Source organism: Scyliorhinus canicula, chromosome 13 (genome assembly GCF_902713615.1).
Source record: "Scyliorhinus canicula chromosome 13, sScyCan1.1, whole genome shotgun sequence".
Lineage (NCBI taxonomy): Eukaryota > Metazoa > Chordata > Chondrichthyes > Carcharhiniformes > Scyliorhinidae > Scyliorhinus > Scyliorhinus canicula.
The window spans coordinates 126,747,576-126,772,131 of record NC_052158.1 but is presented as its reverse complement, the minus strand read 5'-3'; the positions used below and the strand labels follow the sequence as shown (position 1 = coordinate 126,772,131).

The following is a 24,556-nucleotide window of genomic DNA, read 5'->3' as shown; positions in this document are numbered from 1 at the left end:
TTAGAGATGTGGATCAGAAATTGGCTAGTTGAAAGAAGCCAGAGAGTGGTAGTTGATGGGAAATGTTCAGAATGGAGTTCAGTTACGAGTGGCGTACCACAAGGATCTGTTCTGGGGCCGTTGCTGTTTGTCATTTTTATAAATGACCTAGAGGAGGGCGCAGAAGGATGGGTGAGTAAATTTGCAGACGACACTAAAGTCGGTGGAGTTGTAGACAGTGCGGAAGGATGTTGCAGGTTACAGAGGGACATAGATAAGCTGCAGAGCTGGGCTGAGAGGTGGCAAATGGAGTTTAATGTGGAGAAGTGTGAGGTGATTCACTTTGGAAAGAATAACAGGAATGCGGAATATTTGGCTAATGGTAAAATTCTTGGTAGTGTGGATGAGCAGAGGGATCTCGGTGTCCATGTACATAGATCCCTGAAAGTTGCCACCCAGGTTGATAGGGTTGTGAAGAAGGCCTATGGTGTGTTGGCCTTTATTGGTAGAGGGATTGAGTTCCGGAGCCATGAGGTCATGTTGCAGTTGTACAAAACTCTAGTACGGCCGCATTTGGAGTATTGCGTACAGTTCTGGTCGCCTCATTATAGGAAGGACGTGGAAGCTTTGGAACGGGTGCAGAGGAGATTTACCAGGATGTTGCCTGGTATGGAGGGAAAATCTTATGAGGAAAGGCTGATGGACTTGAGGTTGTTTTCGCTAGAGAGAAGAAGGTTAAGAGGTGACTTAATAGAGGCATACAAAATGATCAGAGGGTTAGATAGGGTGGACAGCGAGAGCCTTCTCCCGTGGATGGGGGTGGCTAGCACGAGGGGACATAGCCTTAAATTGAGGGGTAATAGATATAGGACAGAGGTCAGAGGTGGGTTTTTTACGCAAAGAGTGGTGAGGCCGTGGAATGCCCTACCTGCAACAGTAGTGAACTCGCCAACATTGAGGGCATTTAAAAGTTTATTGGATAAGCATATGGATGATAAGGGCATAGTGTAGGTTAGATGGCCTTTAGTTTTTTTTTCCATGTCGGTGCAACATCGAGGGTCGGAGGGCCTGTATTGCGCTGTATCGTTCTATGTTCTATGTTCTATGTAACTACCTGTTCTTGTTGAATTGCCAGCTGTTGTTGAAATTGTCATATTCGGAGGTGTCAATGATTGAGTGATGATCTGCGTAGTTGTTTGTGATGATGTAGATAATGATGGTGCAAAGGCCTGTGGTGTTGTTGCTGATAGTTCAGGGGAAGTTATTTCTGCTGTTGTAATATTTGACATCACTGATTGAACAAACCAGAGAATCAGTGTTTAACACAGTGCATTATGCATTGTGCACACTTTTCTGATTCAGTACAAGCTTCAAACTTGAGAACAATTCTAAATATCATATTGCTGGTTCAACAATAATGTCCTCAAACTAATGCTGCCATGCACGCTTACAAAATATCCACTTAAATATACACTCATTAAGGGCAGCACGGTGGCACAGTGGGTTAGTCCTGCAGCCTCACGGCGCCGAGGTCCCAGGTTCGACCCAGGCTTTAGGTCACTGTCCGTGTGGAGTTTGCACATTCTCCCCGTGTTTGCATGGGTTTCGCCCCCACAACCCAAAAGATGTAAAGGCTAGGTGGATTGGCCACGCTAAATTGTCCCTTAATTGGAAAAAAATGAATTTGGTACTCTAAATTTATTTTAAAAATATATATACACTCATTCAAAGTCCTTGGTGCTCTCCCCCCCCCCCCCCCCCCACCCCCCCCACCATACATAACGGAAATCCCAAAAATGGGCTCAAAAGTGTGCCTGCCCTGACACTGTTTCTGGCCCAGGTTGGCACAGGCTGGCACTGCCAGAATGTCCTTCTCTCCCATGAGCAATACTGACCTCGGCATCCCAGTGGTTTCCTGTCCTTACAGAGCTGCAGTTTCAATATTCCGTCAGGGGAATAATGTGACGATGTGAATGAATAATATTAACATGTAGTGAGATGTACTTAAATGAACATCCCACCTTTTGTAAGGAGCACGGTATGGTTAGCACAGATCCAGGGTCCCAGGTTTGATTCCTGGCTTGTGTCACTGTCTGTGCGGAGTTTGCACTTTCTCTCCATGTTGGCATGGGTTTCCTCCAGGTGATCCAGTTTCCTCCGGGTGATCCAGTTTCCTCCTACAGTCCAAAGATGTGAGGGTTAGGTGGATTAGCCATGCTTGCTTCGTGTCCAAAAATGTTAGATGAGCGTTACTGGGTTACGGGGATAGGGTGGAGGTCAGGGCTTAGGTTGGGTGCTCTTTCCAAGGGCCCTTCAGACTCGATGGGCCAAATGGCCTCCTTCTGAACTGTAAATTCTATGAGTACACTGAGTTGGTCGAAAACAAAAAAATACTTCATTTTACAATTACTGTTACATACAGCTTCAGTAGTTCCCTCCTGGGTCTTTTCCAGTCGGTGTCTTACTGGCCAAATCTATTTCCACAAAGCGAACATTCTTAAAAATCCCCCACTTCCTTATCGGGGAGCTCATATGCTGCAAGATCCAAAGGGTGGTTAATCATCCCTACTCCTTATGACCCATGCGGGCTATAACACCACCAATCCTGGGTGGGAACTGAATTATGTCACCGGTGAGGGGTGGGGGAAAATCAGGTAACTATCGTCAGTCTCTATCCAAGGAGGATGACTGGGAAAGTGGCGCAGTAGAAGTATCCGGTACATTAAGGGTTAACCTTGGACTACCCACTGGTGCTGTAAAGAATCACTTGACTGGAATCTAGGTTAGAAGTATAGAACTAGTTAGCAACGTGTAAGGACATGCCATGGAGACTTCTCCATAAATGTACCCTCTATTGTAAATATATATACAGTTCAGTAATGTTAATAAAGACTTCTTGGTAACTTCTGCAAGATGGTTTAATGATGTCTAAGTAGTACACACCATGGGTCGCAACAACCTAACAAAACAATACCTTGCAGGAGTTGCATTACTTTCAACACGATAAGAAAGAGAGATATGGATATGAATTGTTCTTTGGAACTACCTCTTCCTGTTGAATTGCCAGCTGTTGTTGACGTTGTCATATTCCGAGGTGTCAATGATTGAGTGATGTTCTGCATATTTGTTGGTGATGATGTAGATAATGATGGTGCAAAGGCCTGTGGTGTTGTTGCTGATGGTTCAGAGGATGTTATTTCTGTTGTTGTTGAATTATTTAACATCACTGATTGAACAAACCAGAGAATCAGTGTTGGACATTTTAATTAGTGCATTATGTGTTGTCCTTCCCTTTTCTGATTCAGTCGAAGCTTCAAACTTGATAACAATTCTCCATATCATACTGGTGTTTCAACAATAATGTCCTCAATCCAATGCTATCATACACGCTAACAAAATATCCACTTAAATATACACTCCTTCAAATTCCTCGGTGCTCTCTTTCCCCTCCCCCCCTCCCCTCCTTCCCCCCCCCCCCCCCCCCAATATATCATAGATATCATAGAATTTACAGTGCAGAAGGAGGCCATTCGGCCCATCGAGTCTGCACCGGCTCTTGGAAAGAGCACCCTACCCAAGGTCAACACCTCCACCCTATCCCCATAATCCAGTAACCCCACTCAGCACTAAGGGCAATTTACCATGGTCAATCCACCTAACCTGCACATCTTTGGACTGTGGGAGGAAACCGGAGCACTCGGAGGAAACCCACGCACACACGGGGAGGATGTGCAGACTCCGCACAGACAGTGACCCAAGCCGGAATCGAACCTAGGACCCTGAAGCTGTGAAGCAATTATGCTATCCACAATGCTACCCAAATTGGGCTCACTTGCGGTTCTACCCCGACATTGCCCCTGTCTTTTGTAAGGGTGGCATAGGGTTTGCAGTGACTTGATTGAAAGCAGTCATTTATTTTACAATTATTATTATGTACACATCCAGTAGTTCCCTTCTGGGTCGTCTCTGGTGGGTATCTTACTGGACAACTCTATTTACACAAAGAGAACATTGTTAAAGATCCCCAGCTTCCTTATTGAGTGAGCTCATATGCTGCAAGATCCACAGGGTAGATAATCATCCCTACCCCGTAAGACCTGTGCGGGCATTGGAACTGGTTCTGGGAGAGGTGGGACCATTACAAATTGGACAATTTACACCTGGTGCCGGACTGGAACAAATGTCCTGGAGGGGTTGTTTGCATGCACTGTTGAGGAGGGTTTAAACTAATATGGCAAGGGGATGGAAACCAATGCAGGAGGTTGGAGGGCAGTAAAGAGATGATAAAAGCAAAAGTCAGTGAGGAGAAAAGTGGAAGGCAAATAAACAGATTGAACTACATTTATTTCAATGCAAGAGGCCTAACGGGCAAGGCAGATGAACTCAGGGCATGGATCGGTACATGGGACTGGGATTTTATAGCTATTACTGAAACATGGCTAAAGGAGTGGTAGGACTGGCAGCTCAATGTTCTGGGGTACAGGTGCTGTAGGAAAGATAGACAAGGAGATAGGAGGGGAGGGGGAGTTATATTTTTGATTAGGGACAGTATCACGGCAGTACAGAGAGAGGATATATCCAAGGGTTCGCCCATTGAGTCTATATGGGTGGAACTGAAAAATAAGAAGGGTGAGATCACTTTGATAGGACTGTACTATAGGCCCCCAAATAGTCAGTGGGATATTGAGGAGCAAAGATGTAAAGAGATTACAAATAGCTGCCGTAAAAATAGGGTGGTAATAGTTGGGGACTTTAACTTTCCCAACATTAACTGGCAGAACACTAGGGGATTGGATGGGGGAGAAATTTGTCGAGTATATTCAGGAAGAATTCCTCATTCAATATGTGGATGGCCCGACCATAGAGGGGGGAAAACTTGACCTGCTCTTGGGGAATAAGGAAGGGCAGGTGAGGGAAGCGTTAGTGAGGGATCACTTTGGGACCAGTGACATAATTCCATTAGTTTTAAAATAGCTATGAAGAATGATAGTTCTGGCCCAAAAGTTAAAATTCTAACTGGGGCAAGGCCAATTTTGAGGGTGTTAGGCGGTAACTTTAAAACGTTGATTGGGGTGCCTATTTGCAGGCAAGGAGACAGCTGGTAAGTGGGAGATGTTCAAAAATGTGTTAACTAAGGTTCAGGGTGAGTACATTCCTCTGAGAGTGAAGGATAAGGCTGGTAGAAGTAGGGAACCCTGGATGACCCGGGACATTGAGGCCATGGTCAAAAGGAAGAAGAAGGTATATGACATGCATAGGCAGCTGGGATCAAGTGGATCACTTGAAGAGTATAGGGCTTGTTGGAGTAGAGTTAAGAGAGAAATCAGGAGGGCAAAAATAGGACATGAGATTGTCTTGGCAGATAAGGCAAAGGAAAATCGAAAAAGCTTTTACAGATACATAAAGGGTAAAAGGGTGACTAGGGAGAGGGTAGAGTCCCTTAAGGGTAAGCAAGGTCATCTATGTGCAGATTTACAAGGGATGAGAGAGAAATAAAAAGTGATGTCTTGAGAAGTGTACATATTACAGTGAAGGAGGTGCTGGAGGTATTAAAGAGCATCAAGATAAATAAATCCCCGGGACCTGATGATTTGTATCCCAGAACATTATGGGAGGCTAGCGAGAAAATTACCGGCCCCCGAGCTGAGATATTTGAATCATCGACAGCTACAGGAGAGGTGCCTGAAGATTGGAGCGCAGCAAATATTGTGCCCTTGATTAAGAAGAACTCTAGGGATAAGCCTGGGAACTACAGAACGGTTAGCTTTGCTTCTGTAGTGGGTAAATTGTTAGGTATCCTGAGGGACAGGATCTACAGGCATTTAGACAGGCAAGGGTGAATTAGGGAAAGTATGCATGGCTTTGTAAGAACATAGAACATAGAACATAGAACATTACAACGCAGTACAGGCCCTTCAGCCCACGATGTTGCACCGTCCTGTGAAACCCTTCTAAAGTCCCTCTACACTATTCCCTTATCGTCCATATGCCTATCTAATGACCATTTGAATGCGTTTAGTGTTGGCGAGTCCCCTACTGTTGCAGGCAGGGCATTCCACGCCCTTACTACTCTCTGAGTAAAGAACCTACCTCTGACATCTGTCCTATATCTATCTCCCCTCAATTTAAAGCTATGTCCCCTCGTGCTGGACATCACCATTCGAGGAAAAAGGCTCTCGATGTCCACCCTATCTAATCCTCTGATCATCTTGTATGCCTCAATAAGTCACCTCTTAACCTTCTTCTCTCTAACGAAAACAGCCTCAAGTCCTTCAGCCTTTCCTCATATGATCTTCCCTCCATACCAGGCAACATTCTTATAAATCTCCTCTGTACCCTTTCCAATGCTTCCACATCCTTCCTATAATGTGACGACCAGAACTGCACGCAATACTCCAAATGCGGCCGCACCAGAGTTTTGTACAACTGCTACATGACCTCATGGCTCCGAAACTCAATTCCTCTACCAATAAAAGCTAACACACCGTACGCCTTCTTAACAACCCTCTCAACCTGGGTGGCAACTTTCAGGGATCTATGACATGGACACCGAGATCTCTATGCTCGTCCACACTACCAAGAATCTTACTATTAGCCCAGTACTCTGCCTTCCTGTTATTCCTTCCAAAATGAATCACCTCACACTTTTCTGCATTAAACTCCATTTGCCACCTGTCAGCCCAGTTCTGCAGCTTACCTATGTCCCTCTGTAACTTGTAACATCCTTCTGCACTGTCCACAACTCCACCGACTTTAGTGTCATCTTCAAATTTAATCACCCATCCTTCTACACCCTCCTCCAGGTCATTTATAAAAATGACAAACAGCAACGGCCCCAAAACAGATCCTTGTGGTACACCACTAGTAACTGGACACCAGTCAGAGCATTTCCCATCAACCACCACTCTTTGTCTTCTATCAGCTAGCCAATTTCTGATCCAAACTGCTAAATTACCCTGAATCCCATGCCTCTGTATTTTCTGCAATAGCCTACCATGGGGAACCTTATCAAACGCTTTACTGAAATCCATATACACCACATCAACTGCTTTACCCTCATCCACCTGTTTGGTCACCTTCTCGGGAAAGTCATGTCTCACAAATTTGATTGAGTTTTTTGAAGGGGTAACCATGAAGGTAGGTGAGGGCAGTGCAGTCGACATGGACTTTAGCAAGGCCTTTGACAAGGTACCGCATGGTAGGTTGTTGCAAAAGGTTAAATCTCACAGAATCCAGGATGAGGTGGCCAATTGGATACAAAATTGGCTTGGCGACCTAAGCTGAAGGATAGTTGTGGAGGGTTGTTTTTCGAACTGGAGTCCTGTGACCATTGATGCACCTCAGGGATCGGTGCTGGGTCCACTATTATTTGTTATATATATTAATGATTTGGATGAGAATGTGGGAGGTATGGTTAGTAAGTTTGCAGATGACACCAAGATTGATGACATAGTGGATAGTGAAGAAGGTTATATAAGATTGCAACAGAATCTTGACCAATTGGGCCAGTAGGCCGATGAATGGCAGATGGAGTTTAATTTGGATAAATGTGAGGTGATGCATTTTGGTCGATCAAATCAGGGCAGGACCTACTCAGTTAATGGGAGGGAGTTGGGGAGAGTTACAGAACAAAGAGATCTAGGGATACAGATTCATTGCTCCATGAAGGTGGAGTCGCAGGTGGACAGGGTGGCGAAGAATGTATTTAGCACGCTAGGTTTTATTGGTCAGAATATTGAATACAGGAGTTAGGACATCTTGTTGAAGTTGTACAAGACATTGGTAAGACCACACATGGAATACTGTGTTCAGTACTGGTCACCTTATTACAGGAAGGATATTGTTAAACTAGAAACAGTGCAGAAGAGATATATGAGGATGCTACGAGAACTTGATGGTCTGAGCTATAAGGAGAGGCTGGATAGGCTGGATTTTTTTCCCCTGCAGCGTAAAAGGCTTAGGGGTGATCTTATAGAGGTCTATAAGATAATGAGGGGCATAGATAAGGTCGAAAGTCAACATATTTTCCCAAAGGTAGAGGAGTCTAATACTAGAGGGCATAGGATTAAGGTGAGAGGGGAGAGATACAAAAGGGACCAGAAGGGAAATTTGTTCACCCAGAGGGTGGTGAGCATCTGGAATGAGCTGCCTGAGGCAGTGGTAGAGGCGAGTACAATTTTGTCCTTTAAAAAACAGTAAGACAGTTACATGGGCAGGGTGAGTACAGAGGGATATGGGCCAAATGCGGACAAGTGGGACCAGCTTAGTGATAGAAACTGGGTGGCATGGACAACGGGCCGAAGGGCCAGTTTCCATGCTGCAAACATCTATGACTCTATAACAATATACATTAATGATCTGGAAGAAGGAACTGAAGGCACTGTTGCTAAATTTTCAGATGATACAAGATCTGTCGAGGGACAGGTGGTATTGAGGAAGCAAGGGGGCTGCAGAGGGACTTGGCCAGGCTAGGAGAGTGGGCAAAGAAGTGGCAGGAATACAATGTGGAAAAGTGTGAGGTTATGCACTTTGGAAGGAGGAATGGAGGCATAGACTATTTTATAAATGGGGAAATGCTCAGGAAATTACAAGCACAAAGGGACTTTGGAGTCCTTGTTCACGATTCCCTTAAGGTCAAGTCGGCAGTTAAGAAGGCAAATGCAATATTCGTATTCATGTCGAGAGGGTTAGAATACAAGACCATGGATGTACTTCTGAGGTTGTATAAGGCTCTGGTCAGACCCTATTTGGAGTATTGTGAGCAATTCTGTGTTCCCGTATCTAAGGAAGGATGTGCTGGCCTTGGAAAGGGTCCAGAGGAGGTTCACAAGAATGATCCCTGGAATGAAGAGCTTGTCGTATGAGGAACGGTTGAGGAATCTGGGCCTGTACTCATTCGAGTTTAGAAGGATGAGGTGGGATCTTATTGGAACTTAGAGGATTCTTTGATGCCTGGATAGAGTGGACGTGGAGATGATGTTTCTACTGCTCGGAAAAACTAGAACCAGAGTACACAATCTCAGACTAAAGGGACAATCCTTTAAAACAGAGATGAGGAATTTCTTCAGCCACAGGGTGGTGAATCTGTGGAACTCTTGCCGCAGAAGGTTATGGAGGCCAAATCACTGAGTATCTTTAAGACAGAGATAGATAGGTTCTTGATTCATAAGAGGATCACGGGTTATGGGGAGAAAGCAGGAGAATGGGGATGAGAAAAATATCAGCCATGATTGAATGGTGGAGAAGATTCGATGGGTGTGTGATCTAATTCTGCTCCTATGTCTTATGGTCTTATGATGCCTTACTGGCTGAATCTATTTATACAAAGCGAACATCGTTAAAGACTTGATTCATTCTGGGGGGAACTCGCATGCTACAAGGTACATGGGTAGTTAATCATCCCTGCCCCTTAAGACCCATGCGGCTTATAACACCGCACTTCCTAGCTGGGAGCCTAATTATGTCACCAGGGAGGGGAGGGGAAAATTTGGAAATGCGATATCGTGGGCGAGAATTGGGTATCCCAACTCTCGCGATACGTTGTGCACAGATTGCTGGTCTCGCTGATGGCTAACAAGGGCTTAAAATCATCCCCTAGTTAACTGCCAGTCGATATCCAAGTGAGAAAGACTTGATGGGAGTTGTAGTATGAGGATCCGGTACATTAAGGGTTAACCTTGGACTACAGGTGTATTTTGGTCAGAAAAATGGGAAGGCAACTTCTTAATCTAAATGGGGAGAAACTTTGGTGCTCTACTGCAGAGGGATCTGGAGGTCCTCGTTCATGAGTCTCACAAAACTAGCATGCAAGTACAGAAGATAATGAAGCAAGTGAAAGGAATGTTGACATCTAAAGAAATAGAGTATAAAGGGAAGTGTTGTTGCAACTATACAAGGCATTGGTAAGATCACACCTGGAGTATTGTGCACAAATTTTGTCCCTATATTTGAGGAAAGATGTAGTGGCATTGGAGGCAGTTCAGAGGAGGTTCACTCGGTTGATTCCAGATATGAGAGGTTTGTCGTATGAAGAGAGTTTAAGCAGTTTAGGCCGATACTCTCTAGAGTTTAGAAGAATGAGGGGAAATCAAACTGAGGTACACAAGATAATAAAAGGTATGGATAACGTAGAAGTGGAGCTGATGCTTCTCCTTCTGAGGTATTCTAGAACAAGAGGTGAAAGTTTTCGGATAAGAGGTAGCAAATTGAAAATAATGGAGGAGAAACTACTTCTTCCAAAGGGTGTGAATCTGTGGAATTTGCTACCGCAGAGTGCAGTGGATACTTGGACGGTGAGTAAAATTAAGGAGGAGGAATTAGACAGATTTTTTATTGGTAATGGTTTGAAGGGTTATGGAGAAGCGGCAGGACAGTGTAGTAAAGGCCAAGATGCGATCGGCCATGATCGAATGGTGGAACAGATTTAATGGGTCAAATGGCCGAATATTGCTCCTATATCTTATGAACTTATGAACTTACCCACTGGTGCTGTAAAAAAACACCTGATTTGGAACCTTGGTCAGTAGTATAGAAATAGTTAGCAACAGGTAAGGATATGCATGGAGTCTTCTCCGTGACTATACCTTTCTTGTAAGTATACACACAGTTCAGTAATGTTAACAAATACCTCTTGGTAACTTCTGCAAGATGGTTTAATGTGTAGATATTCTACGATTAAAATAGCTTCCTCCATGCTGTATTTAAAAATTGTTCGCACTGCTGCTTCACAGCTCCAGGGACCCGGGTTCAATTCCAGCTTTGGGTGACTGTGTGGAGTTTGCACATTCTCCCTGTGTTTGCGTGGGCTTTCTCCCATAGTCTAGGGCTGTGCAGGTTAGGTGCACTGGCCATGCTATACTGCCCCTTAGTGTGAAAAGGTAAGATGAGGCTACAGGATTATGGAGAAAGAGCAGGTAGGTGGGCCTGGGTGCTATTTCAGAGGGTCGGTGCAGACTTGATGGGCCGAATTGCCGCCTGCCGCACTGTAGGAATTTTATGATTATTCTATGATGATGTCTAAGTATTACACATTCGATCGCAACAACCCAACAAAACAATGGGCTGAATTCTCCAACCCCCGCAGGGTCGGGGAATTGCCCGGGGCCGGCGTAAATCCTGCCCCCGCCGTGGCCGGAATTCTCCGCAACCCGGGAATCGGCGGGGGCAGGAATCGCGCCGCGCCGGTCGGTGGGCCCCCCGTGGCGATTCTCCGGCCCGCGATGGGCCGAAGTTCCGCCGCTGTCAGGCCTCTCCCGCCGACATGGTTTAAGCCACCTCGGCTGCCGGTGGGAGGAGGCGGCGCGAGCGGGCCCCGGAGTCCTGGGGGAGGCGCGGGGCGATCTGACCCCAGAGGTGCCCCCACGGTTGCCTGGCCCGCGATCGGGGCCCACCGATCAGCGGGCGGGCCTGTGCCGTGGGGGCACTCTTTTGCTGACGTTCCGGCACATGCGCGGACTCACGCCGACCGGCGAAGGCCTTTCGGCCAACCATGGCGCCGGTCGGCGGGGCGCCAAAGGCCAGTCGCGTCGGTCAGCGGGGCGCCAACCACTCCGGCGTGGGCCTAGCCCCTAAAGGTGCGGAGAATCTTTGGGGAGGCCCGATGCTGGAGTGGTTCTTGCCACTCCGGTACGCCGGGACCCCCCGACCCGCCGGGTAGGGGAGAATCCCAGCCAATACCTTGAATGAGATACACGAATGAGATTTTATATTTCCGATACCTGTATTTGGTGAATTCCCAGCTGTAGTTGAAGTTCTCGTGTAACGAGATGTCAATAATTGAGAGCTGTTCTGCTTAGTTGTTGGTGATGATGTAGATAATGTTGGTATCGAGGCTTGTGGTGTAGTTGTTGATGGTTCAGAGGACGTTATTTCTGCTATTGGTGTAGTATTTTTCGTGACAGCTTGAACAAACCAGAGAATCAGTGTTTGAGACTTTAATGAGAGCATTATGCGTTGTACTACCTTTTCTGATTCAATAGAAGCTTCAAACTTGAGAACAATTCTACATATCATATTGATGTTCACCAATAATGTCCTTCATCTAATGCTGCCATACATGCTTCCAAAATATCCTCAGAGATATGTACTCCTCCAAAGTCCTCGGTGCTCTCTCCCTCCACCCCACATAACAGAAACAACTGACTTCAGGTGACAGTGATGTGCGAAGTGGATACACATCAGTTGGCTCTCCTTCCAACCAGAACCAAAAGAGACACTTTTAGAAGAATTTGACCCAAAAAGCCAACAGAAAACAACCCTAATGGAGGGAAAGAAGCGCCAGAGGAGAAGATGTCGGTGAATGGAAGGTCGAGCAGACTCCGAGAGGGCAGAAGTGGCGGATATCATAATATACATCTGTGTATATAATGGAGAGCAGACGGGCAGTGATTGACACACAGGATGACTAGTAAGCACACAGAACAGAGCAGCCAATCACCAGATAGGACACGACCACTATAAAGCCAGAGGGCACCAGTTTTCCCGCTCTCTTGGGACCCAGACTCTGAGACAGTCAGACCTCGTGAGCTAGCCAGTGTAAACACCATGTGGTAGCTAGTGAGTCTGGTCAGGCTCGTGTCAGGTCTCCATTCAAGTCAGCATAGTGTCAACCCACAGTTGTATAATAGTTTAGATGTTAAATAAAATCGTGTTGCAGCTCATCAAGTGTTGGAAGTCTGTCTCTCGCTGCACAGCATCAAGTGCAGTCCACATCGACCCAGCCAGCCCAACACATCATGGTACCAGGTAGTGATGCTGAAAATTGACGGACCTACCTTGAGTGAATCAGCGTTGACCAGCAAACAGCCATCCGGTGACATGGAAAACGTCCGCCCTCTTCCGCAGCTCCGCATCGCCGGCAACCTCGGTGAAAATTGGAAGATCTTCAAACAAAAGTTCCAACTCTATCTCGAAGCCACCGACCTCGAGGCCGCATCGGACGCACTATTCCTCTCCACAGCCGGGGACCACGCCATCCACATCTACAACTCCCTTACATTCGCTGAAGTCGAAGACAAGGCTAAATTTAAAACAGTCCTGCTGAAGTTTGACAGCCACTGTGACATTGCGGTGAATGAGAGCTTTGAACGGTTCCAGCAGAGGCTTCAGGGTAAGGATGAACCTTCAATCCTTTTTGATCCATCTCCGTATCCTCGCGCAGTCATGTAACTATGACTCGACAATTGATTCCATGATCCGGGATCAGATTGTTTTCGGGGTCCACTCTGATTCCCTTTGCCAGCAGCTCCTGAAAGTCAAGCAGCTCACCCTCACCATCGCCATCGAAACGTGCGTTCTCCACGAACATGCCAACAATCGGTACTCCCACATCAGGGCGGCAGAAACCGCAAAGCTAACCTCCCACGAGGCGGAACGGGTGCAGGCCATCGCACAAATGCAGGGCCTAAGTATCGACGAGAGTGGCCATTTCGCGCGCTTTTCCCGGGCCCCTGCGCATGCGCGCCACGACCGAGGGGACGGCGAGGCAGACAACCGGCCTGCGCAGGTGCATATGTTTTTGGACCGCACTGTGCATGCGCGTTGGCGCACGGAACGCGCTGACGTTTGCGTCATGATGTGTCCGAATCGTGGCTCCGCCAATTTAAAGCTGCAATGTCCGGCAAAATCACGGCGATGTCTACAGTGTGGAAAGCTTGGCCACTACGCAGCCCTTTGCAGATCTGCTCCACTGCCCAACATCCAGCGATCCCAGCCACGGCGCAGAGCGTCCGTTCAATAGAGCAGGCCATGCCAGAATCCGACCCCGACAGCCCAACAGATCCTGAGGCTGAGTGCCTCAAACCCCCATACCGGGTGGGCATCATTACGAAACATGTGCTGCCTCTCTCCAAGATAGTGAAGCACCCTCCGATCCTCAGCGTGGATCCCGATGACGAGTGGTGTGCTGTCCTCACGGTCAACAAGGTTCGCATCCGGTTCAAACTGGACACCGGCGCATCGGCGAACCTCATCTCGAAATCCGATCTCGACACCATCCGCGTCAGACCAAGCATTCTTCCACCGGCCTGCCAGTTCCTTGACTACAATGGCAATGCCATAGCTGCCAGTGGTTCATGCCAACTCAGAGTTTCCAATAAATCATTTAAAGCAACACTGCGATTTGAGATTGTCGGACCTGACAGAGCATCCCTGTTTGGTGCTCGGGCCTGCAAACTCCTGAACCTGGTTTAGCGAGTCCATACCATGTCATCCTCACAGGCGACTACCTCACCTGATGAAAACTTCCAGGCTGAAATTGATAACATCATCACGCAGTACCACAGCGTGTTTGACGGAATGGGCACATTCCCATACCGATACAAAATCCTGCTCAAACCAAACGCAACCCCTGTGGTTCACGCACCCGTCGGGTGCCGGCACCCCTCAAGGACCGCCTCAAGCAGCAGTTGCAGGACCTCCAGGACCAGGGCATCATATCAAAGGTCACAGAACCCACCGACTGGGTCAGCTCCATGGTCTGCGTCAAGAAGCCGTCAGGAGAGCTTCGAATCTGCATCGATCCCAAAGATCTAAACCGCAACATCATGCGGGAGCATTACCCAATACCAAAACGAGAAGAGTTGACCAGCGAGATGGCTCATGCTAAATTCTTTGCGACACTGGACACCTCCAAGGGGTTCTGGCAAATACAGTTGGACACATCCAGTCGCAAGCTGTGCACATTCAACACCCCGTTCGGTCACTACTGCTACAACCGGATGCCTTTTGGCATCATCTCTGCCTCAGAGCATCTTCACCGCATCATGGAACAGATGATGGAGGGCATCGAGGGGGTGCGCGTGTATGTTGACGATGGCATAATCTGGTCCACAACTCAAGAACACATCGATCGCCTCAAGCAGGTATTCCACAGAATCTACGAGCATGGCCTCCGACTCAACAGGGCCAAGTGCTCGTTCGGTCAATCAGAAATCAAATTCCTTGGTGACCACATCTCACAGTAAGGCGTGCAGCCAGATGTTGACAAGGTTTCGGCGATCAACGCCATGAAGACCCCAGAGGATAAGAAGGCGGTCCTCCGCTTTCTAGGGATGGTCAACTTCCTCGGGAAGTTCATTCCCAACATGGCGTCCCACACCACAGCCCTCCGCCATCTCGTCAGAAAGTCGACGGAATTCCAGTGGCTCCCCGCTCATGAGAAAGAATGGCGTGAACTGAAGGCAAAACTCACCACAGCCCCGGTTCTGGCATTTTTCGATCCTACCAAGGAGACCAAAATATCCACTGACACGAGCCAGGACGGTATTGGGGCGGTGCTCCTCCAACGGGATGACTCCTCGTCCTGGGCTCCAGTTGCGTATGCCTCCAGAGCCATGACGCCCACTGAGCAACGGTACGCTCAAATTGACAAAGAATGCCTGGGCCTCCTAACAGGAATCAACAAGTTTCACGACTATGTGTATGGCTTCCCAAAGTTCACGGTTGAGACGGACCACAGGCCATTAGTCCACATCATCCAGAAGGACTTAAACGACATAAACGGTCGTTCAAATTCGTGAGGAAACGGCCAAAAGTCCTCTGCTATAGCGTGTGATGCAGCACCTCACGAATGGATGGCAGAAGGGACAGTGTCCCCAGTTTTACAACGTCAAGGACGACCTGACGGTGGTGGACGGCATCCTCATGAAGCTCGATAGAATCGTGATTCCGCAGAGCATGCGAGCTATGGTGCTCGGCCCAATCCATGAGGGACACCTGGGGGTCGAGAAATGTCGACGCAGAGCTGGGCTGGCAGTCTACTGGCCGGGCATCATCCAGGACCTTGCCAACATGGTCCTCAACTGCCCTACATGTCAGAAATTTCAGCCAGCTCAACCCAAAGAAACTCTGCAGCAACATGAGATAGTGACCTCCCCATGGTCCAATGTCGGCGTCGACCTTTTCCACGCGTGACTATGTCCTCCTGGTCGACTACTTCTCCAATTACCCCGAAGTGGTGAAACTGTCCGACCTCACGTCGAAGGCTGTGAATAAAGCATGCAAAGAAACATTTCCCAGGCATGGGATACCGCTCACGGTGATGAGTGACAACGGTCCCTGTTTTTACAGCCAGGAGTGATCTGAGTTTGCCCGGCTATACAACTTTTGTCACGTCACCTACAGCCCCCACTACCTGCAGTAAAACGGAAAAGCCGAGAAAGGGGCCCATATCATCAAAAGAGTACTATGCAAGGCTGCAGATTCAGGCTCCGACTTCAACCTGGCGCTGCTGGCATACGGAGCAACCCTGCTGTCCACTGGGTTGTCTCCAGCGCAGATGCCCATGAATCGCACTCTACGAACCACGGTTCCAGCCATCCATGTTCCAGACCTTGACCACCTCACGGTCATACAAAAGATGCAGCAGTGTCGGGCCCAACAGAAATTAGCATATGACGCTCATGCCACGGATCTCCCCGAGCTGGTCCCGAATGATCGTGTTCGTGTGCAGCTGCCTGACGGCAGCTGGTCCGCCACTGCTATGGCGGTCAAGCAAGTAGCCCCGAGATCGTTCTTCGTCCGCATGGATGATGGCTCCTTCCTACCACGCAACAGACGGACGCTGCGCAAAGTTCCACGCCCGCCACCCAACTGTGATGTCCCGCCTCCCACAATGCTTCCTCTGGACGTGCCCTACCACGAGGCCACCGATCTACCAGCAATTCTGCCGACCTCTGCGACCACCACATTGGCGGCGGTCCCGCCTATCCAAGTTCAGGCGGCCCCTGATCAACCCTTGAGGCGGTCAACCAGAATTCGTCGCAACACTTGAATTCGTCACAAAGACTAAACTTATAGACTGAACTTTTGCACAATTTTGTTACCTCATCGTTTTGACCTCTGTAAATATCGTTTCCACCGCTTTATCTGCCCTATATCTGCACTCGCGACACCTTCCTATGTATATAAGTTCATTTTAGCAGATTCTGTACATAGTCACGCACATATGCACGTCCACATGCACATGCACCTTACTATTTATTATCTGAACACAAACAATGTAGAAAGAAAAATAAAAGGGGGGGAGATGTCATAATATACATCTATGTATATAATGGAGTGCAGACAGGCAGTGATTGACACAGGATGACCAGTGAGCACACAGAACAGAGAAGCCAATCACCAGACAGGACACGGCCACTATAAAGCCAGAGGACACCAGTTTTCCGGCTCTCTCAGGACCCAGCCTCTGAGACAGTCAGAGCTCGTGAGCTAGCCAGTGTAAACACCATGTGGTAGCTAGTAAGTCTGGTCAGGCTAGTGTTAGGCCTCCATTCAAGTTAGCATAGTGTCAACCCACAGTTGAACATGTATAATAGGTTAAATGTTAAATAAAATCGAGTAGCATCTCATCAAGTGTTGGAAGTCTGTCTCTCGCAACATTACATCAAGTGCAGTCCACATCGACCCAGCCAGCCCAACACATCAGCAGAAAGGGCCACATGTAAAGGGCGGAGGCGATGGTGGACCCACGAGGTGAGGGGGGAGGCCCCGGCTGCCCAAGAGCAGGGGATACTGGCGACCTGAGCACTGGCACCAGCACCAGCACCAGCCTCCTCCTCCCAGGCAGGATATGGATGGAGGACCTTCCGAAACAAGGAACTGGCTGCCTTGAAGGGGGCGATTAAAATTGAGATCCAGGTGGCAGTGAAGGTGGTGGTAACGGAGGTGATGGGCTCCCTACAATGTACGATTGACAGTCTGGGAAAGAAAGTAGAGGCACAAGAGAAGACGATCCAAGACCTTGTGAGAGCCTTGACGGACCAGAGGGACAGTATTGTCGCTTGGAGGCAGAGGTGAAAAGGTTGGTGGCGACCCAGGTGTTGCTGGAAGGGAAAGGTCATCGGTAAGGGGTGGGGAAAATTGGGAAACGCGATGTCGCCAGCTAGAGCCGCATATTCCAACTCTTTGCGATATTTTGTATCCACATTACCACTCTTGCTTATGACTAACTTGAGCACCAAAGCGCCGCAGGTAATTATTGTCAGTCTCTATCCAAGGAGAATGACTGGGAAAGTGTTGCCGTAGAAGTATTCGATACATTAAGGGTTAACCTTGGCCTACCCACTGGTGCTGTAAAGAACCACTTGACTGGAACCTAGGTCAGAAGTATAGAACTAGTCAGCAACATGTAAGGACATGCATTGAGTCTTCTCCATAACTGTACCCTATATTGTAAAGATATACACCATTCAGTAATGTCAATAAAGACTTCTTAGTAACTCCTGCATGGTGGTTTAATGATGTCTAAGTAGTACACACCATGGGTAACAACAAGCCAACAAAACAATACCTTTCAGGAGTTGCATTACTTTGAACACCATAAGAAAGAGAGATATGAATAAAATTTTTGTTTATAACTACCTGTTCTTGTTGAATTGACAGCTGTTGTTGAAGTTATCATCATGCAAGGTGAAAACGATTGAGTGATGTCCTGCGTAGTTGTTTGCGATGATGTAGATAATGATGGTGAAAAGGCCTGCGGTGTTGCTGCTGATGGTTCAGAGGAAGTTATTTCTGTTGTTGTTGTAGTAGTTGACATCACTGATTTAACAAACGAGCGAATCAGTGTTGGACACTTTAATTAGTGCATTATGCGTTGTGTTACCTTTTCTAATTCAGTAGAAGCTTCCAACTTGACAGAAATTCTGCATACCATGTTGGTGGTTCAACACTAATGTCCTTAATCCAATGCTGCCATACACGTTTACCTAATATCCATATAAGTATACACACCTTGAAGTCCTCGGTGCTCTCGCCACCCTGCATACATAACAGGAACAACCAAATTGGGCTGACAAGTGGTTCTGCCCCGTCACTGTCCCCAGCACAGGTTGGCACAGGCTGGCACTGCTAGAATGTCCCTCTCTCCCTGAGGGCAATACGGATAATGGCACCCCAGTGGATCCCCTTGACTGTTTCCTGTCCTTTCAGAGCTGCTGTTTAAATATTCCGTCAGGGGATCATATGACGGTGAGGCCCTTCAATAGTATTAAAATTTAGGGAGATATTTATAAATGAAGTAAGGGGAACATAAGAGTTTGCAGTGAATTGATGGAAAGCAGACATTTATTTTACAATTATTATTATTATGTACACATCCAATAGTTCCCCTCTGGGTCGTCTCTGGTGGGTATCTCACAGGCAGTCTTTACTTACACAAAGCGAACATTGTTAAAGATCCCCCGCTTCCTTATCCGGAGAGCTCGTATGCTGCCAAATTCACGGCGTAGTTAATCATCCCAACCCCATAAGACCTGTGCGGGCTTCAACACCGCCTTTCCTGGCTGGGAACCTAATTATGAGACCATTGAGGGGAGGAGAAAATCGGGAAACACGATGTCGCCAGCGAGAATCGTGGGCGAAATTCTCCCAAAACGGGAGAAATCGTCAAACTGCCGTAAAACCCGGGCGGGTTTTACGGCATCGCGCCCCTTCCCGACGGGGGACCGATTCTGGTCCCCCGTCGGGGCTAGCAGCCCGACGTCGGAGGCCCCGACAAGTCGGGCTTAACGAAAATCGTTAAGCCTGCTTGTCGGACTTAGCGCCGGCTGACGCGTCATATGACGTCAGCCGCGCATGCGCAGGTGGGAAGACTCCACCCGCGCATGCGCGGGTGACGTCATCGCGTTTTTGCGTGAAACCCGCGCATGCGCGGTCCGGGTTGCCCCTCAGCCGCCCCGCGTATTGATACTGCGGGGCGGCGGAAGGACAAATAGTGCGCGGGCATCGGGCCCGCTGCCCGCGATCGGTGGGCACCGATCGCGGGCCCATGGCACCCTTGGCACGGCCGTGGTACTGCCGTGCCAATCGGTGCCATGGTTATTTTTTTCCAGGTGGTCACGACGTTTTTACGAATGGCAGGACCAGGTGTGTTTGCCGTTCGTAAAAAGGTCGTAAAGGGCTGGGACTTCGGCCCTTCTAACAGCTGTGAATCGCTGCCGGCCGTAAAAAAACGGCGGCAGCGATTCGTGTCGGGATTTCGGCGGGGGGGGGGGAGAATAGCGGGAGGGCGTCAAAAAAGTCGGGAAGGCCCTCCCGCTATTCTCCCACCCGTCGTGGGGGGGGGAGAATTTCGCCCCGTGTATTTCAAGTCTTGCGATATTTTGTGCCCGTATTGCCGGTCCCGTTGACGGCTAACGCAGGTGCAAATCACCTTCCAGTTAACTATTATCAGTCTCTATCCAAGGGAGAAAGGCTAGAAAGGTGGTGCTGTCGAAGGATCCGGTACATTAAGGGTTAACCTTGTACTACCCGTTGGTACTGTAAACTAGTTAGCAACATGTAAGGTCATGTCGTGGAGAATTCTCCATAACTGTACCCACTATTGTGAATATATACAACCACCCAACATAACAATAGCTTGTCAGAGTTGCATTACTTTGAACATCATTAGAAGAGAGATATGGATAAGAATTGTTGTTTAGGACTACCTGTTCCCGTTGAACTTCCAGCTGTTGTTGAAGTTGTTGTATTCCGAGGTGTCAATGACGATGTAGATAATGATGGTGCAAACGCCTGTGGTGTAGTTGCTAATGGTTCAGAGGAAGTTATTTCTGCTGTTGTTATATTTGACACAGTAAGAAGTCTTACAACACCAGGTTAAAGTCCAACAGGTTTGTTTCAAACACGAGCTTTCGGAGCACGGCTCCTTCTTCAGGTGAATGGAAAGGCTTGTTCCAGAAATGTTTATATAGACACAGTCAGAGATGCCCCGGAATGCGAGCACCTGCAGGCAATCAAATCATCAAAGATGCAGAGAGAGAGGTAACTCCAGGTTAAAGAGGTGTGAATTGTCCCAAGCCAGTTCAGTCGGTAGGCCTCTGCAAGTCCAGGCTTGTTGGTGGGGGCCGAATGTAATGCGACATGAATCCCAGATCCCGGTTGAGTCCGCATTCATGCGTGCGGAACTTAGCTATAAGTTTTTGCTCAGCAATTTTGCGTTGTCGCGTCTCCTGAAGGCCTCCTTGTAGAATGCTGACCCGGAGATCAGAGGCTGAATGTCCTTGACTGCTGAAGTGTTCCCCAACTGGAAGGGAACAGTCCTGCCTGTTGATAGTCGCATGATGCCCGTTTATTCGTTGTCGCAGTGTCTGCATGGTCTCGCCAATGTACCACGCTTCGGGACATCCTTTCCTGCAGCGTATGAGGTAGACTACATTGGTCGAGTCGCACGAGTATGCGCCGCGTACCTGGTGGGTGGTGTTTCCACGTGTAATGGTGGTGCCCATGTCGATGATCTGGCATGTCTTGCAGAGATTACCCTGGCAGGGTTTTGTGGTGTTGTGGTTGCTGTTCTGAAGGCTGGGTAATTTGCTGCAAACAATGGTTTGTTTGAGGTTGCGCGGTTGTTTGAAGGCCAGTAGTGGGGGTGTGGGGATGACCTTGGCAAGATGTCCATCCTCGCTGATGATGTGTTGGAGGCTGCGAAGAAGATGTCGTAGTTTCTCCGCCCCAGGAAAGTACTGGACGACGAAGGGTACTCTGTCAGTGGTGTCCCGTGTTTGTCTTCTGAGGAGGTCGGTGCGGTTTTTTGCTGTGGCGCGGTGGAACTGTCGATCAATGAGTCGAGCGCCATATCCCGTTCGTACGAGGGCATCTTTCAGCATCTGTAGGTGTCTGTTGCGCTCCTCCTTGTCTGAGCAGATCCTGTGTATACGGAGGGTCCGTATACACAGGATCTGCTCAGACAAGGAGGAGCGCAACAGACACCTACAGATGCTGAAAGATGCCCTCGTACGAACGGGATATGGCGCTCGACTCATTGATCGACAGTTCCACCGCGCCACAGCAAAAAACCGCACCGACCTCCTCAGAAGACAAACACGGGACACCACTGACAGAGTACCCTTCGTCGTCCAGTACTTTCCTGGGGCGGAGAAACTACGACATCTTCTTCGCAGCCTCCAACACATCATCAGCGAGGATGGACATCTTGCCAAGGTCATCCCCACACCCCCACTACTGGCCTTCAAACAACCGCGCAACCTCAAACAAACCATTGTTTGCAGCAAATTACCCAGCCTTCAGAACAGCAACCACAACACCACAAAACCCTGCCAGGGTAATCTCTGCAAGACATGCCAGATCATCGACATGGACACCACTATTACACGTGGAAACACCACCCACCAGGTACGCGGCGCATACTCGTGCGAATCGACCAATGTAGTCTACCTCATACGCTGCAGGAAAGGATGTCCCGAAGCGTGGTACATTGGCGAGACCATGCAGACACTGCGACAACGAATAAACGGGCATCGTGAGACTATCAACAGGCAGGACTGTTCCCTTCCAGTTGGGGAACACTTCAGCAGTCAAGGACATTCAGCCTCTGATCTCCGGGTCAGCATTCTACAAGGAGGCCTTCAGGAGACGCGACAACGCAAAATTGCTGAGCAAAAACTTATAGCTAAGTTCCGCACGCATGAATGCGGACTCAACCGGGATCTGGGATTCATGTCGCATTACATTCGGCCCCCACCAACAAGCCTGGACTTGCAGAGGCCTACCGACTGAACTGGCTTGGGACAATTCACACCTCTTTAACCTGGAGTTACCTCTCTCTCTGCATCTTTGATGATTTGATTGCCTGCAGGTGCTCGCATTCCGGGGCATCTCTGACTGTGTCTATATAAACATTTCTGGAACAAGCCTTTCCATTCACCTGAAGAAGGAGCCGTGCTCCGAAAGCTCGTGTTTGAAACAAACCTGTTGGACTTTAACCTGGTGTTGTAAGACTTCTTACTGTGCTCACCCCAGTCCAACGCCGGCATCTCCACATCATGGTTATATTTGACATCACTGATTGAACAATCCAGAGAATCAGGGCGCGATTCTCCGCTGCCCACGACGGGTCGGAGAATAGCGGGAGGGCCTTCCCGACATTTTTCCCGACCTCCCGCTATTCTCCCCCCCCCCCCCCCCCCCACGGCCGCCCCACGACATGAATCGCTGCTCGCCGTTTTTTACGGCGAACAGCGATTCTCCCCAGGCCGATGGGCCGAGTTCCCAGGCCTTTACGGCCGTTTTCACGAACGCAAACACAGCTGCTCTCACCATTCGTGAAAACGGCCGCAAAGTGCCGTCCTGGACAACCATGGCACCGATTGGCATGGCCGCACCATGGCCGTGCCAAGGGTGGCATGGGCCCGCGATCGGTGCCCACCGATCGCGGGCAGCATGTCCGATACCCGCGCACTCTTTGTTCCACCGCCGCCCCGCAGGATCAGTCCGCGGGGCGGCTGAGGGGCATGACGGCCCATGCATGCGCGGGTTTGACGCATATGCGTGATGACGTCATCCGCGCATGCGCGGCTGACGTCATCGTGCGCGTCAGCCACCGTGACGCTTGGCAGGCGGGCTTAGCGCCGGTCGCTAAGCCCGCGATGCCGTTCTTCACGGGGCCGCGCTGCTAGCCCCGACCGGGGGGAGAATCGGGTCCCGGGAGGGGGCGCGGAGGCTGCCGTGAAACACGGCCAGTTTCACGGCAGCCTTTACGACTCTCCGAATTTGCAGCGAATCGCGCCCTCAGTGTTTGACACAGTGCAATATGCATTGTGCACACTTTTCTGATTCGGCACAAGCTTTAAACTTGAGAACAATTCTACATATCATATTGGTGGGTCAACAATAATGTTGAGTAGATTAGGATTGTTTTCGTTGGAAAGACGGAGGTTGAGGGGGGTCCTGATTGAGGTCTACAAAATTATGAGAGGTATGCACAGGGTGGATAGCAACAAGCTTTTTCCAAGATTGGGGGTGTCAATTACAAGGGGTCACGATTTCAAGGTGAGAGGGGGAAAGTTTAAGGGAGATGTGCGTGGAAAGTTTTTTACACAGAGGGTGGTGGCTGCCTGGAACGCTTTGCCAGCGGAGGTGGTAGAGGCGGGCACGATAGCATCATTTAAGATGCATCGAGACAGATATATGAATGGGCGGGGAACAGAGGGAAGTAGACCTTGGAAAATAGGGGACAGGTTTAGATAAAGGATCTGGATCGGCGCAGGCTGGGAGTGCCGAAGGGCCTGTTCCTGTGCTGTCATTTTCTTTGTTATTTGTTCTTTGTTCTCAAACTAATACTGCCATACACGCTTACTTAATATCCACTTAAATATACACTCCTGCAAATTTCTTGGTGTTCTCTCCCCCTACCACACATAACGGTACCACCGAATTGGGTTCACAAGTGGGCCTGCCCTGACACAGGTTGGCACAGGCTGGGTTTCCAAAATGTTCCTCTCTCCCTGGGGGCAATATGGGTATTGGAATCCCAGTGGATCCCCTCGATATGTTTCCCGTCATTTCAGAGCATCTGTTTCAATATTCTGTCAGGGGGATGATGTGTCGGTGAGGCCTTTTAATAGTATTAAAATTTAGTGAGATGTATTTCAATGAAGAGCCCGTCTTTTGTCAGGGGAACGAAGAGTCCACAGTGCCTTGATCGAAAACAAACATTTTTTTTATTTTACAATTACTATTATACACACCTCCAGAAGTTTCCTTCTGGATCTTCTCTAGTGAGTATTTTACTGGCCGACTCTATTTACACAAAGCGAACATTGTTAAAGATCCCCCA

At 48.7% G+C, this 24,556-nt stretch overlaps 1 protein-coding gene across 2 annotated transcripts in view; it reads right to left on the bottom strand.

Annotated features, from left to right (window-relative positions):
* LOC119975487 (cell wall protein DAN4-like) overlaps positions 1-24,556 on the bottom strand; it is an 82,075-nt gene that overhangs the window by 26,406 nt on the left and 31,113 nt on the right. Inside the window, exons 3-4 of one of the 2 annotated variants that reach the window (XM_038815218.1) lie at positions 18,343-18,522; positions 11,697-11,879 (exon numbers count right to left, since the gene is read on the bottom strand). In XM_038815218.1, coding sequence (XP_038671146.1) covers positions 11,697-11,879; positions 18,343-18,522 — 363 coding nt within the window. The remainder of the gene's footprint in view (positions 1-11,696; positions 11,880-18,342; positions 18,523-24,556) is intronic. The other variant, XM_038815219.1, reaches the window with a different exon arrangement.